This window comes from Staurois parvus, unplaced genomic scaffold (genome assembly GCF_062004578.1).
Source record: "Staurois parvus isolate SC_StPar_1 unplaced genomic scaffold, SC_StPar_1.0 ptg000172l, whole genome shotgun sequence".
Taxonomy (NCBI): domain Eukaryota; kingdom Metazoa; phylum Chordata; class Amphibia; order Anura; family Ranidae; genus Staurois; species Staurois parvus.
In genome coordinates, this window is record NW_028317968.1 from 5,515,001 (window position 1) to 5,530,897 (window position 15,897).

General features: G+C 42.3%; 1 protein-coding gene across 2 annotated transcripts in view; it reads right to left on the bottom strand.

Annotated features, from left to right (window-relative positions):
* ULK2 (unc-51 like autophagy activating kinase 2) overlaps positions 1-15,897 on the bottom strand; it is a 163,035-nt gene that overhangs the window by 72,290 nt on the left and 74,848 nt on the right. For both annotated transcript variants that reach the window (XM_089676621.1, XM_089676620.1), the window contains exons 6-7: positions 8,055-8,228; positions 5,244-5,317 (exon numbers count right to left, since the gene is read on the bottom strand). In XM_089676621.1, the coding sequence (XP_089532747.1) occupies positions 5,244-5,317; positions 8,055-8,228 (248 nt within the window). The remainder of the gene's footprint in view (positions 1-5,243; positions 5,318-8,054; positions 8,229-15,897) is intronic.

Here is a 15,897-nt window from a genome sequence, read left to right on the forward strand (position 1 = left end):
AAATTTACGCCGTTTATTGCCAATGCACGGGTGTGCGCAATTTTAAAGCATGACATGTTTGGTAGATATTTACTCTAATATCTTTTAGATTTTACAAAAAATTGGGTTATGTGTTGTGTTTGTTTGTAATAAAATTCAGAAAAGTATATTTTTTTCCCAAAAACTGCATTTGAAAAACCACTGTGCAAATACTGTGCGACAAAAATAATAATAAATAAATTAAAACCCACCAATTTATCCTCTAGGGCCTCTGCTTTAAAAAAATATGAGGACTGACTACTTATCGAAACCTCTGGTAAACAGGAGCTGCACTAATTATAGGAGTGATTTCTATTATTTGAAAATTCTACTGAACCGTTTGTCCACTGGACTATTGTTAGGGGTTCTCTTTTTTCCCCTTCAGTTTTTTGCACCTTAATTTGTTTGTATTGTTGCCCACACTAAATAAAGGGAAAGTATATTAAACATGATATTTGGAGGAGACACATCAGGAGAAATGGGAGGTAATCAAGATGCTGAAAGTAAGTGGACTGTAAATTGACCAAAACACAACAGACTGGCGACAACACAATAAAGAACAGACAACAGGCTGCTGGAAAGTAAGAGGGAATGATGAAACAACCAGGACACAAGTTATGGGTAGCAAAGCCAGTGCTGGAGTCTGGCTCCCTCCTGCTGATATTAGCTGGAGGGAGAAGCTTAAAGAAACTGCAGCTGAGGTTAATTAATGCTTTGAGAAGCTAAGATAAGACTGCAGTCCGGAAAATGAACAGCAGGACAGCTGCAAAGAATAAAACACAGCTGGAAGAATAAATAAAGACATTAGCAAATTGAGGATGGATCGCTACCAATTCATAACAGACATGCAGGCCCTACATATTTCAGTCTATGGAAAGTTTATTTGCCGAGGATGCCAAGCATGTCAGGTGAGAAGACCTCTGAGAATTAAGTTTTTTTTTCTAACTAGATGCCTTCCTGAATATGGTTCTCGTTAAACATACTATAATGTTTTATAACACTTGCACTTAAAAGCTGAACTCCAGTCTATTCTGAAGAAGAAAAAAAATAGTCATCAGCTACAAAAACTGTAGCTGCTGATTTTTTTTTTTTTAAAAAACAGCCACTCGCCTGTTCCAGGATCCAGCAATGTGTTCACCGCAGTAGGGATCACCAGCCATCCTCTGTCCCTGGCATCTTAAGTGTGGGCACCCGACTGTAGCAGCTTGCGCCTTTACAGCCGGGTGCCCACTGTGCATGCGTGAGCAGCGCTGCGCACTGTGAATGATCCCACAGTCTTCTGGGACCTATCAGGTGTCCCAGAAGAATGTGGGACTGCGCCCCAAAGGTGCCAATTCTTCATGGGGGGCAGAGGATCAGTGCTTAAAGCTAAAGCAAGTCTGGAGGGCTTGGGGAATGGAGAAAATGAGAAGAGTCCAGGGGACTGAGGGAATCTGTAAGCCTCAAAGGAGTGAGAGGGTGCCACAATATCTCCTACTGAGAGGCCAGGAGTGGGACTGTACAGCAGGGTGCTGTAACTAGAAAGCTGAGAGAGCCAGGAGAGCTGGGTGAGATGGTCTGAGGGACCAAACAGCTAAAGTTGACACCTAAACAGAAACGCTGATGAAGTGAGTCAGGTGGTATGGCAGAATCCACTGGGAAATAATAGAGAAACAAGACAGAAAAGCTCCAGTCAGTTCCCATTTGTACAGAGCAGCCATGTGGTGTTACCATTCACTTCTGACAGCATCAACCAGCCAGCAATACAGACAGTGCCAGCCAGGACCAGAGGCACTGAGAATTATTGTTAACAGCAAAGTTTTTTGAGTTGAGCTGGGCCAAGCCAAGTGTCAAAGAGATCAAAGTATATGAATCCACCTTGCAGAGAATTCACAAACATGCCTTCTATCGCACCACAACCTAACTGCGCCTCAAAGTAGATCAATTCCCCTACATCACTTCACCTTTAAGCACTAGAAAAAGCAACACTTTCCTGGGCATTTATCAAGCATTCTTGAAGTATTTTCAGCACTTCATAAACACAACAAAAACAAGTCATCAACACACAAATGCTATAGGAGTTTTAATGAGCATTGCTCCAATCTTCATAATCAACACGTGAACGAGTTCTTAGACAGTGGACTGCAGGATGGGGATGGAGAGGTGATTGGTATTTATGTATCATATATTATCATCATTTACATATAGACATTTTCTTTTACCATTTCAGGATCCGCAACATACCTGTACGTGGCCAGGTTGAAGTGAATATACTGGGATGATGCCTGCAGCTACAGGCATCATGCTGGTATCTTTTGGTTCAGCCAGTGGTGGGATTTAATGTAAAAGTGATCCTGGTGGCTACTTAGCCGCTGGATCATTTTTACAGGCAGCATAAGGGGGTCCCTTCACCCCCTTCTGGGCCACCTCTTCCCATCACACACAAAGGCGACCGGAAACGTCAGTTCCGTATGCATATATAAATGTCGATCACACCACACGAGGTATCACCATGAACATCAAGAGCAGAGAGCAATAATTCTAGCACCAGATCTCCTGTGTAACTCTAAACTGGTAACCTGTAAAGGCCATGGATATTTTTTTTTTTTTTATAAGTACTGTAGTAGTTGTCATTCCACGAGCGTGTGCAATTTTAAAGCGTCACATGTTAGGTATCCATTTACTCAAGATAACATCTTTTATATTTTACCAAACAATTGGGTATTATATTGTGCTTTTGTGTCTTAAAATTCGTTAAAGTGTATTTTTCCCCAAAAATTGTGTTTGAAAAACTGCTGTGCAAATACCATGTGACATAAAAAATTGCAACACCCGTCATTTTATTTTCTGCTTAAAAATAAATTATACACACACACAAAAAATTAAAGGAACACTTTTTAATCAGAGTATAGCATCAAGTCAATTAAACTCCTGGGATATTGATCTGGTCAGCTAAGTATCAGAGGAGGTTGTTAATCAGTTTAAACTGCGCTGGTGTTCATGAAATTAACAACAGGTGCACTAGATGGCCAACAATGAGAGGACCCCAAAAGAGGAATAGTTTTACAGGTGGAAAGCAATGACATTTTTTCCCTACTCATCTTTTTGGACTAATGTTCACTAGTTTTGCATTTGGCTAGGGTCAGTGTCACTACTGGTAGCATGAGGCGATACCTGGACCCTACAGAGGTTACACAGGCAGTCCAACTCCTCCAGCATCAATACGTGCCATTGCCAGAAGGTTTGCGGTTTCTCCCAGCACAAGACTCAAGAGCATGGAGGAGATTCCAGCAGTCAGGCACTTACTCTAGGAGAGCTGGACAGGGCCGTAGAAGGTCCTTAATCCATCAGCATTAACAGTATCTGCTCCTTTGTGCAAGGAGGAACAGGATGAGCACTGCCAGAGCCCTACAAAATTACCTCCAGTAGGCCACTGGTGTGAATGACTCTGACCAAGCATTCAGAAACAGACTTCATGAGGGTGGCTTGAGGGCCCAACGTCCTCTAGTGGACCCTGAGCTCACTGCCCAGCACCATAGAGCTCGATTGGCATTTGCCATTGAACACCAGAATTGTCAGGTCTGCCACTGGCGCCCTGTGCTTTTTACAGATGAGAGCAGGTTCACCCTGAGCACATGTGACAGACCGTCAGTGATGGTCTGTGGAGGCATACCCATAGAGGGACGCACAGAACTCTACAGGCTAGACAATGGCACCCTGACTGCCATTAGGTATTGGGATGAAATCCTTGGACCCATTGTCAGACCCTACACTGTGGGTCCTGGGTTCCTCCTGGTGCTTGACAATGCCCGGCCTCATTTGGAGAGAGTATACAGGCAGTTCCTGGAGGATGAAGGAATTTATACCATTGAATGGCCTCCACGCTCACCTGACCTAAATCCAATAGACCTCTTCTGGGATATCATGTTTCGGTCCATCCGACACCGCCAGGTTGCACCTCAGACTGTCCAGGAGCTCAGTGATGCCCTGCTCCAGATCTGGGAGGAAATACCCCAGGACACCATCCATCATCTCATAAGGAGCATGCCCCAACGTTGTCAGGCACGCATACAAGCATGTGGGGGCCATACAAACTACTGAGTACCATTCTGAGTTGCTGCAATGAAATTTCAGCAAAATGGACTAGCCTGCTGCATCATTTTTTCACTTTTATTTTTGGGGTGTCTCTGAATTCAGTCCTCTGTAGGTTGATAATTTTCATTTCCATCAAACGATGGGGCATCCATACATTCATTACCCAGTCCATATCAGTATAGATTTCCAGCATGATATTTTTCCCCATTGAGATCTGATGTGTTTTCAAAGTGTTTCTTTAATTTTTTTAGATATAGATATAATTATTATACAGTATTTATATAGCGCCAAAAAGTTTGCTCACCGCTGTACAGAGTAGTGGGGGACAGTGCATGAGACAACACAGTAACAAAACAGTATACGAGGGGTTTGAGGGCCCTGCTCTTTCGAGCTTACAATCTAGGAGATATTTATTTATTAGTTTGAGGGTGCTAAGTAATTTTCTACCCCCCAAAAAAATGCTGATTTTTCCATGTAGGAGTGAAGTGTCAGAATAGGCTTGGGGCTGAAGTGGTTAAGCCAACTAAATTTATTTTAACAATTATACTTTTTTTTTCACCATGTTTAGGATTTTAAAAAGCTCAGGTCATAGTACATTACCTAATGGCACGTTAAGGTCAGTGTGAACTCGGTGTCCTTTAACAACATGGTTCTAGGAATTCAGCAATCAATTCAGCATGTGAGCTAACTAGTGCTATCACATAAGTGACAGGTCAGAGTGACTCTAAAACAAAGCTCACACTATCTTCTCTCTGCATGTCATTCTTTTCCCTTTTCATCACCAGAGAAGACAAATGAATACACCACATTACCTGAATAAAAAATATATTTTTCTCCACATTTACATGCAGACTAAGTTGTGCAGCAAATGTGAAGCTGACAGGGGTTAGGACAAGCTATAACTTAAAGGTCTCAATAAATATTTCAATAGTCCTAAAAGAATTTCTGTTGCTGCAACTGGTCAGGCACACCTTGAAGTGTTTTAACCTTGTTCCCGTCCCAGTTTCTGACCTTTTTTTCTGAACAAGTTGGTCTGCATGTAAATGTGAATAATGGTATGTGAAATGTATTAAAATGCCCAATACTATCCACACAAATGTTTACAATATTTTTCATAATGGTCAAATCAGGAAATAAAATGAATACCTTACCATGTACATTGGAGAACCACATAATGTAGCAGCCATCATATTACTCTGCAGATAACGAGCAAAGCCAAAGTCCGCTATAATAGGGGCAAAAAGAAGAAAAAGGTAACTAACATTCTAACATGTAAAAGACAAGGGTGGCAGCTCAGCTATAGACTATCCTCACCTAGTAACAAACATATTTGGGCCTGTTTAGATCTATGCGTGTGAGTTTTGTTTGTCATGTGTCAACATGCATTTACTTGCGTTGACATGTTTTGACAAGCATATTCAATGTGTTTTTAGAATTTAAGTGTATTGGATTAAAGTATATATAAACCCTTACCTTTTAAAACAACCCATTCTGCTGAAATATTAAAAAAAAAAAAGTTTTGCCTTGCATTTCTATGTGATCACATAACCTCTGTTCTCAGCTGCATAAGGGGTTTACAGAGGGTGGGGGTTAGCAGCGAGACTGGCAGGATCACCAAGTATTTCACACAAAAGGAAGAAATATAAAGAAAACAGGATATTTTTTAACAAAGGTACAAGGTCCAACAGACACATACAGTGAAGGAAATAAGTATTTGATCCCCTGCTAATTTTGAATGTTTGCCCACTCACAAAGAAATGATCAGTCTAAAAATCGAATGGTAGGTGTATTGTAACACAGAGACAGAATAGCAACAAAAAATTCAAAAGAAATGCATGTCTAACAAATTATGCACTGATTTGCATGTTCATGAGGGAAATAAGTATTTGATCCCATATCATTCAGCAGGATTTCTGACTACCAGGTGTCTTTCATACAAGTAACAAGTTGAGATTAGACGCAGTCTCTCAAAGGGAGTGCTGCTAATCTCATTTTGTTACCTGTATAAAAGACACCTGTTCACAGGAGCAATTAAAGAATCAGATTCCAAACTCTCCACCATGACAAACACCAAAGAGCTGTCCAAGGATGTCAGGGACAAGATTGTAGACCTTTACAAGGCTGGACTGGGCTACAAAACTATCGCCAAGCAGCTTGGTGAGAAGGTGACAACAGTTGGTGCAATCATTCGCAAATGGAAGAAACACAAACAACTGTCAGTCTCCCTAGGTCTGGTGCACCATGCAAGATCTCATCTTGTGGAGTGTCAATGATCATAAGAACAGTGAGGAATCATCCCAGAACTACACGTGAGGATCTTGTCAATGATCTCCAGGCAGCTGAGACCACAGTCACCAAGAAAACAATTGGTAACACACTACGCCAACAAGGATTGAAATCCTGCAGTGCCCACAAGGTCCCTCTGATCAAGAAAACACATGTCCAGGCCTGTCTGAAGTTTTTCATTGAACATCTGAATGATGCAGAGGAGGACTGGTTGAAAGTGTTGTGGTCAGATTAGATCAAAATCGAGCTCTTTGGCATCAACTCAACTCGCCGTGTTTGGAGGAGGAGGAATGCTGCCTATGACCCCAAGAACACCATCCCAACTGTCAGACATGGCGGTGGAAACATTCTGCTTTGGGGGTGTTTTCCTGCTAAGGGGACAGGATGATGGACGGGGCAATGTACTGTCAAATCTTAGGTGAGAACCTTCATCCCTCAGCCAGGGCATTGAAAATGGGTCATGGATGGGTGTTCCAGCATGCCAATGACCCAAAACACACGGCCAAGGCAACAAAGGAATGGCTCAAGAAGATGCACATTAAGGTCCTGGAGTGGCGTAGCCAGTCTCCAGACCTTAATCTGATTGAAAATCTGTGGAGGGAGCTGAAAGTTCGAGTTGCCAAACGTCAGCCACCAAACCTTAATGACTTGGAGAGGATCTGCCAAGAGGAGTGGGCCAAAATCCCTCCTGAGATGTGTGCAAACCTGGTGGCCAACTACAGGAAACGTCTGACCTCATGACAGTCATGTTTTGTGATGGGGATCAAATACGTATTTTCCCTCATGAACATGCAAATCAGTGCATAATTTGTTAGATATGCATTTCTTTAGAATTTTTTGTTGCTATTCTGTCTCTACACCTACAATACACCTACCATTCGATTTTTAGACTGATCATTTCTTTGTGAGTGGGCAAACATTTAAAATCAGCAGGGGATCAAATACTTATTTCCTTCACTGTATCAGAAATATGAAATTGGGGTAACATACACTTCAGCCATTTAACAGCCACTGACAAGCTTTGTTAGCACCTGTTGCCAACGCTTAAAAAAACCATGTAACATGCGTTTTGGTGTGTTGCTTTTGACATTTATATGCCTTCTAAAACACTGAAATGCTTTAAAAAATTGAACGTCATATTTTTAAGAATGCATTGCAGATGCAATGCTGAGGTGGGAACAGACTACTTTTATTATGGAGAAGTTGAACACATGTGGTTTAGTGCATTAAAACGCAGTGGTGTAAATAGCCTCCTGTGCACATACGCAGGAGTGACATCACCACTGCTCCACCAAAGATTACAAACCTGGAAGGAAGTCTGGGTGAAGGTGGAAGCACAGAGGAGTTGTGACAGCACTGCACTGTAAGGCCCTGTTTGTAGGTAAGACTATCATAATGTAGTAGTATGCAGTGCATACTAATATATTTTGATTTAAACCTGCAAGGGGCCCATTTTCTTCATTTAATAACAAGACTTTACTACCACTTTAAGTTTCTAAGCTAAGTTCTAAGAAATGCTGAGTTATGTTGACACCTTAATGGATGCCAGGTGGAGTTGGAAAATGCTATTATAAAATTACAATCATTTTAAAACATACTGTCCAGAATTTTTTCCACCTCCAAATCTATTATCTTTTTTATGTGCGCTTAAACCTGTGTCTACGATTATTGTTTACCTATTTTTATCCGGATTCCACTAAAATTAAGCTTCTTCCGAGTAGCATAAGAGAGAAGAATATTCTGTGGCTTTAGGTCCCTGTGGATGATTCCCTTGCTATGTAACACCTTCATGGCAGCTGCGATCTGTTGCAGAAAGACTCGAATGGTGTCTTCACTCAAAGTTCCTTTAGCTGCATGAAAAAAAGAAAATAATTTATTTTTATGACTCTGCTAATTAGCAGCCTTCTGATACATAATGTGCAAAGGTATCTACCTTCACCAAAAAAGGTACAATGAATATTCTATCCAGTGGTGCAACCCCCCCCCCCCCAAAAAAAACCCAAAAAAACCAAAAAAAAACACTGTGCCTGCTACGATAACCCCTACTCTAACCTAGGTCCTCTCTCACCCACAGAGACTGACAACTCTCACCATATTTATTATGTGTTGCTACATAAAAATAAAATTAAAGCCAGTCCTGCCTAGAAGCAAGCAGTCTGAGAATACCTACCTCCATTTGCAACAATAAAAAAAATTCTGACTATACATGCTGGAATTTTAAGCACATCTGCTGCCAATGTCCAGGGTATGGGTGCTGGATTTTTAGATATACATGCAGCCTAGTTACGGTGCTTTGTTCAGTAGTCATATGCAGCTTTAAGAAGGAAGATGCTCATACAGTCTAAGGGTCCTTTCACACGAGCATGCTCAGTCCTGTGAACAGATCACCTGCTGAATTGGAGCAGAACAGGACGGATGCCACTTTATGACATCCTTGCCTGTTAAGTTTTTTTGTCCGCATTTTGACAGCAGACATTTGAGGGCCTGTACTGGATCTATAAGCTACTGGATGTAAGCAGACTATCAATCTAGGGACCAGAAAAAACAGACTCCGTCGGGAGGTAGGTGACTATAAACAGACATATATCTGTTCACATCTGCCTACCCATAAACTTGTATTGAGCTTTGAATCAAGTCCACCAGAAAACTGACAGGTGGACCCAATTGGAAAGCACTCTTGAAAGGACACTTATACACAGGGAAGAACCAGGTATGCATGTTCAAGATAGAGGTGATGACAATACCCTGCACCAGATTGCAGCCTCTATACCTTCTGATTGCAGCCATATAAATTATGATGATATAAACATTCCTTTAAGCCTGTTCTTTATAGGATTTATACATTAGCAGTCACAGGTGCAAGTCCAAAAAGCATGGTTGAAGCACAGTACCTCAATTACAAATAAACCAATCTGGTTTTAGGAATTACCTGGTCTATAGGAAGAACCAGCATGGAGGACGCTAGTGCTAACAGAAAGTGGATTCTAAAGGTTCCTTTTTTTAAACCTCTTGCTATGGAGGCAGACACATGGGGGTTTATTTACTAAAGCTGGAGAGTCCAAAATCAGACTCTCTTCTGCATAGAAACCAATCAGCTTCTAACCTCAGCTTGTTCAATGAAGCTTTGGCAATGAAACCTGGAAGCTGATTGGATTCTATGCAGAAGGGAGTCTGATTTTGGACTCTCCAGCTTTAGTAAATAAACCCCATGGAGTCTGGATTTGACGGACAGCAGCAGGAGCCAATGGCTCCCGCTGCTATCAATCTGCCCTGTGAGACCAGAAAGAAAAGAACAGGGCTGCTGCACACAGGCACTGCACTGGATTGATACAGGATTCAGGTAAGTATTTTGAAAGGCAGGGAAGCAAACACAGTGATAGGTTTTTATCTTGAATGCTGGCAATGCATTCAAGTGATTGTTACTTTTTAAAAAATAAAACACAAACATGTAATACTTACCTACTCTGTTCAAAGGTTTTCACAGAGCAGCCCCAATCCTCCTCTTCTCAGGTCCCCCGCCAGCTCTCCTGGCTCCACCTCTTCTTGGTGTGCCACCATAGTAAGCTGCTTCCTATGGTGGCACATCTGTGTGCTCCATCCTGAGATGCCTCTGTGTGTCTAGAAGATACAGAGTGTGGCTAGTTCCTGCCCCCAGCTTCCTCCTCACAGGCCTTGATTGACAGCAGCAGGAGCCAATGGCTCTTGCTGCTTTGTTTGAGCCTATGGGGGGGGAGACACTGCTCCAGTGAACTTTGCTAGATCAAGATCAGGCTCAGCTAAGCATAAGCGGGGGCTGGGAGATAATCTGCATGCAGAAGGTTTTTTGCGTTCATGTAGAGAATATATACAGGTAAAGAACCTTCTGCCTTTACAATCACTTGAAGGTAAAAAAAAAACAAAAAACCTTGTGACTTTAGAACCACTTTAAAACAATTCAATTGTAGGCAAATCCAGCAGGTACAATGCACTTTATGCCCCTATATGCAAATGAATAAATCAATAAAGCCTGGTTCAGCACACTTGGGTACATGGTTTATGAAAATAACCTCATATAAACACGTTTTGATGGGAGCGCATTAAAGATGCAGCAAGCAGGATTTCTTTTTTTAAATACAAATGCATGACCAGGGCCTAAAAAGCAAATTAAAACTAAAACACTGCAAAATATGTGTCAATTTTCTACTTCCAAAAACTGATATTGTAAACCAGGAACTAATGAAGAAATAACAGGGAAGGACTACAGCTTTTCAACTAAAAAATACAACCTAAACTCTAAAACTTACAAAGTCTACTCAGCAGCTAAGCATGCATAGGTAACTGGATAGAATTTCAAAATTGCTCCTATACCAAAACACTGATACAGCTATCAAAATAGCTACAGTATATCATGCACGCAAGTCTCCTATTTTAAGGAACACGTTTTACCACCTGATTTTACCTGGTTTATTCCTTGCTACAACAAAGCCATTTACTTATGTAGAACAACATTCATCGTTTAGAGGAGCTGACTGTGTAATATATCCTTATACATCCTTTTAAACACTGAATTCATAATTTGCCATTTTCTGTCACTTTAAGAACCCAATGCACAAAAATCACTTAAGAAATACTAATGCCATCTGTCAACTAGCATTTAAAAGGCCAAATGAGGAAATCTGGCATACATTAACAGCATTAAATATGCATTTGTAAAGGTTGCCGACAAACCTTCATGGTATTAGACAATCACAGCAATCGCACGGGCGGGCATCAGGACCGTATATAACAGCAAGCAGTAAATTTACTAGAAATAAAACTTAAAGCAGAGTTCCACCCAAAAGGGGACGTTCCACTTTAAAGACTGGTCCCCTGCTCACCATTAAGGATTGGCACCTTTGGGGAGCGGGTACCCGAAATTGACAGGTACCTGCTCCCACATCCACTGTGATCGGAAGCAGAAGTTGTCCTCCCACTCTCCCTCCCCGTAGTCTTTTGGGACACGTGACAGGTCCCAGAAGACTACAGGGGCCCATTCATGAAGCACAGCGTTACTCGCACATGCGCAGTGGGCACCCAGCTGTGAAGCCGCAAGCTGTAACAGCCGGGTGCCCACACTGAAGATGCCGGCGCCTGGAACACAGGACGGCCAGTGAAACGGGCTGCGGGGAGGACACCGCGGGATCGTGCAACAGGAGAGTGTCTGTATTTTATAAGTCAGCAGCTACAGTTTTTGTAGCTGCTGACTTTTATTTTTTACAGTGTGAGTGGAACTCCGCTTTAAGTGTATCTAGAATTCTTAGGACATTCTGTACACAAGAGACTAAGCACCTGGCAGACATAGGGCTCATTCACACAGGCAGCAGCGGTGGATTGCTTTTTAAGCTCCGTACCCAAGGCCGAATATTGGCAGCCCCACGATATTTGGCCTGTGTGTACACCAGTCTGTTCAACAGAACATTCTGGAAAACCAGCACTCAATCAGCATCCAATCAGTGCTGGCAGCCAATGTGTTCTGGTGCGTAGGGTGGAGGGGGGTATGGGGCAGCCCCCGTCAGAACAAAATTGGTCATCAGAGAGATCGCTGTACTAACATCAGATCGTACAGTGAGCTCCTCCCGAGCTCTTCAGTTTTTTATCGTTCAGCCTGCTGGGTTAAAAAAAAAAATTACAGTGTGCACCAGCCATTAAAGGGTGGTGGAGAACAGCTGCCAGACATTTAGGAGGTGGATCTACCACCTCATGAATGTGTGGTTTTATTTTACAGTTGAATGGGGATTGCATATGTAAATACTGCCCTAAAACTTGAATAGACATGTTTAGTGGCAGTAATGCCTCCTGAAGGAGACACAGGTATAACGTTTGCCACGGCATGTGCATAACCCTGAGCAGCTGCAAGCTATCTTGTAGGTGGGCAGAAAAACTGCAGCTCAACCATCTGTTTTTACTGCCCCCTGGCCACTTATTTGAACAAGGCCTACAAGTCACTTGGTGAATCTGTGGTGAATCTCTGTGCTAACAAATGTAAAATCTCAACTCTGAAATAAGCAAACATAATCAAAATACAAAAGACAAGGTCTGCTTTGTGTCTTTCTTCCAGATTTGTGTTTCCTGTAATAAAGACCGGTCACTGCAGATTCTTCTCCTTGTACAGGATGACTGGTCTCATATCTGCCAACTTCCTGTATTTTTCTGCAGATGTCCTGTAGTGTTTGGGCCTGTTGGCAGTGCTCCCTGCCCCTACATCAAAATTATTTTCAGCTATTTTTTTTTCTTGGTCAGAGAACAGGTGTAGGTACTAGTCCTCGAAGCTGGGTAGTAAAGCAGTGTGTGCCAAATGGTGGGTGTGGCCAAATTGCAGTGGGAGGGTCTTAAAGGGGCACAGTTAAATAAAAACTTGAGTCTACTTGCTTTAGACTTGGCACACATTTGCCACAGTCCTTCTACCCAAACAATACACTTTAATTACTGTGCAACAAACAATAGACTAACAGACAAGTACAACTTTTCAAACCAAATATTAAACTCTTCCATTACATATACTTTTCAGCCTACCTTATAACCCCACTCCGGTATCAATGTCTGCCACTCTGCATATTACTGGTGCCTGCATCAGTGCACCCTCTAGGTCAGTGGTTCTCAACCTGTGGGTCGCGACCCCTTTGGGGGTCAAACGACCCTTTCACAGGGGTACCCTAAGACCATCAGAAAACACATATTTCCGATGTGTAAAGAGCAGCTACTGTGTAGAAAGCAGCTGCTGTGTTGAAAGCAGTTACTCTGTTAAAAGCAGCTACTGTGTTGAAAGCAGCAGTATTGGAGGTAAAACGACACTCATGAATTATAATTACTGGGTAAATAATTTTATGGTTGGGGGTCACCACAACATGAGGAACTGTATTAAAGGGTCACGGCATTAGGAAGGTTGAGAACCACTGCTCTAGGTGGTGGCATCTTTAATGCAGAGGTTCTCAAACCCTGGGCTACGGACCGCCTGTCTGTGGCCTGTTAGGAACCCGGCGGCTCAGCAGGAGATGAGCAGTGGGTAAGTGAGCAAAGCTTCATCTATATTTACAGCCGCTCCCCATTGCTTGATTACCGCCTGAGCTCCACCCCGTCAGACCAGCAGCAGCATAAGGCTGGCCATACATTATACAATTATCTGGAGATTTTTGGTTTAGATTTACCAAAAACCATATAATAGGAGGACAAACCTAAACAACACTTTCAGTTGTATCCAATTAGGCGTGCCCTTGCGCTACACAGTTGAAGGTAAATCTAAAGGAAACTGGGCAGAAAATTGGAAGATAATTGTATAATGTATAGCCAGCCTTAGATTCTCATAGGTGTGAGAACCCTACTGTAAAACTGCACATGCGATGGAACTAGGTTGTCCACTCCTTTTGAGAATCTAATGCTTGAGGATCTGAGATGAAGGCATGGCTAGTGCTGGGGAGCTAAAAATGAAACAGCAGAGAGTGCCAGACTAAGTGCAGGCTGTACTATATAGGGGGGCATAATACAAACATTGAGGATGGGGGCTGTGGAATGAAGGGGGTCATACGTCCATACAAGATATTTTGGGGGGGCCATAATCTTTACAGAATGGGGAAGATGTGCTGAAGAGGGGGTCATATGTCTGTGCAGGATGGGGGACTGTGGTGTGTAAGTAGAATATGCCTATACAGGATGCTGTGGTATATAGGTTGTCATACATTCTGTCTATACAGAATGAGGAACTATAATATGTAGGAGGATTAGAATAAGTGTATACAGGATGGGGGGGCCTGTGGTATATAGGAGGTCATATGTCTATAAAGGGAGGGGGGGGGGATATGGGGGTCAGGTGTGCAGTGCGCTATCTACCCCATTGTCATGGAACTGGGCTGGAGAGCGTAGAAACTGGAGAGAATGTATTCATGGTATTTAAATCAGAGAGAGTACACTCTTAGCAGAGGTGAGTACCCTGTGTTGTGCATCTGTAAAGATACACATTGAGGCTACAAAAGATTAGGGGTTTTCTAGTTGAAAATAAAGCTTTAATTAAGAAAAAAAAACTGGCTCCTAACTTTTTTAGCTGGCTCCTAGATTCAAAGCTAATTTGTCAAGTCCTGTGCTATAAAGAGTTATAGGTGATGTTAAGTCTGCAGCACTGGATACAGGATTAAGCCCGGGTTCTCACTTGTGCGGTGCGGTTCCTGTGCGAATCACATGCGATATACCGCACAAGTGTGAAGCCCGGGTTCACACTTCTGCGGTATATCGCATGTGATTTGCACAGGAACCGCACCGCAGTACTGTGCAAATCACATATGAATTCTATGTCGTGCGATTTGAGCCATACATTTTGTATGGCTCAAATCGCACAGCATCCACACCAAAAAGACCCTTTTTTTGGTCCGCACTAGAATCAGATCGCATGGGTATTCACACCCATGTGATCTGATTCTGCACATCACACTGCGTTTTGCAGACCGATTTCGGGGTGTTATTTTAACATACACACTCGCAGCGGTTCACATGAACGCGGTGCAATTATGATGCGGTGTGGAATTCGCACAGAAACTGCTCAGAATTCCGCACTGCATCAGTGTGAACCCAGGCTGAAGCTCAGAAGCTTTTCTCATATCTTACACCTGGGCCCAGCTGCATAATACTATGGCCCTGAATAGAACAATCCACTAAATGTGATATATACATTGCATTCCAGAAGTAATCAGACCCCTTAATTTTTTTAAACTTTGTTATATTGCAGCCTGATACTACAGTTATTTAAATTATTTTTTTTCCTTCATGAATCTACACTCAGTACCCTATAATGACAAATTGAAAACAGAATTTTAGAAATGTTTGCAGATGTATGAAAAAAGGAAAAACTGAAATATCACATCAACATAACTATTCAGTCCCTTTGCAACAACACTTGAAATTTAGATCAGGTGCCTCCAATTTCTCTTGACAGAGGCTGAGATGTTTCTACACCTTGACTGGAGTCCACCTATGGTGAACTAAATTGATTGGACGCGATTTGAAAAGGCACACACCTCTCTATAAAAGGCCTCACAGCTGACACTGCATACTGTATCAGAAAAAAAAAAAACCATGGAGGTCAAAAGGAACTGCCTGCAGGATTTTTGAAAGGCAGAGATCTGGGGAAGGCTACAAAAAAAAAAAATCTGCTGCACTGAATGTTCCCAAGAATACAGTGGCCTGCATAATTCTCAAATGGAAGAAATTTGGCAGAACTAAGACTCTAAGGGCTGGTAGCCTGGCCAAGCTGAGCAATCGGTGGAGGACTCTGTGTTACGCTGAGATAAGCCACCACCAAAGGTCTCTTACAGTGTATTCCTTCTTCTTCCACATTCCGATCAGCTGATTCAAATATGCATGTTTATGCTGACAGCTGTCATATGTGCAGCCACAACCTGACCACCATCTAAAGTCTGTAGAGAACTTTTAAGAATCAAGTTTTCTACAATGTATCATATAAACGCTAACGGCAATTCATTTTCTTTATCACAATTTTTACAGAAAGACAGAGAC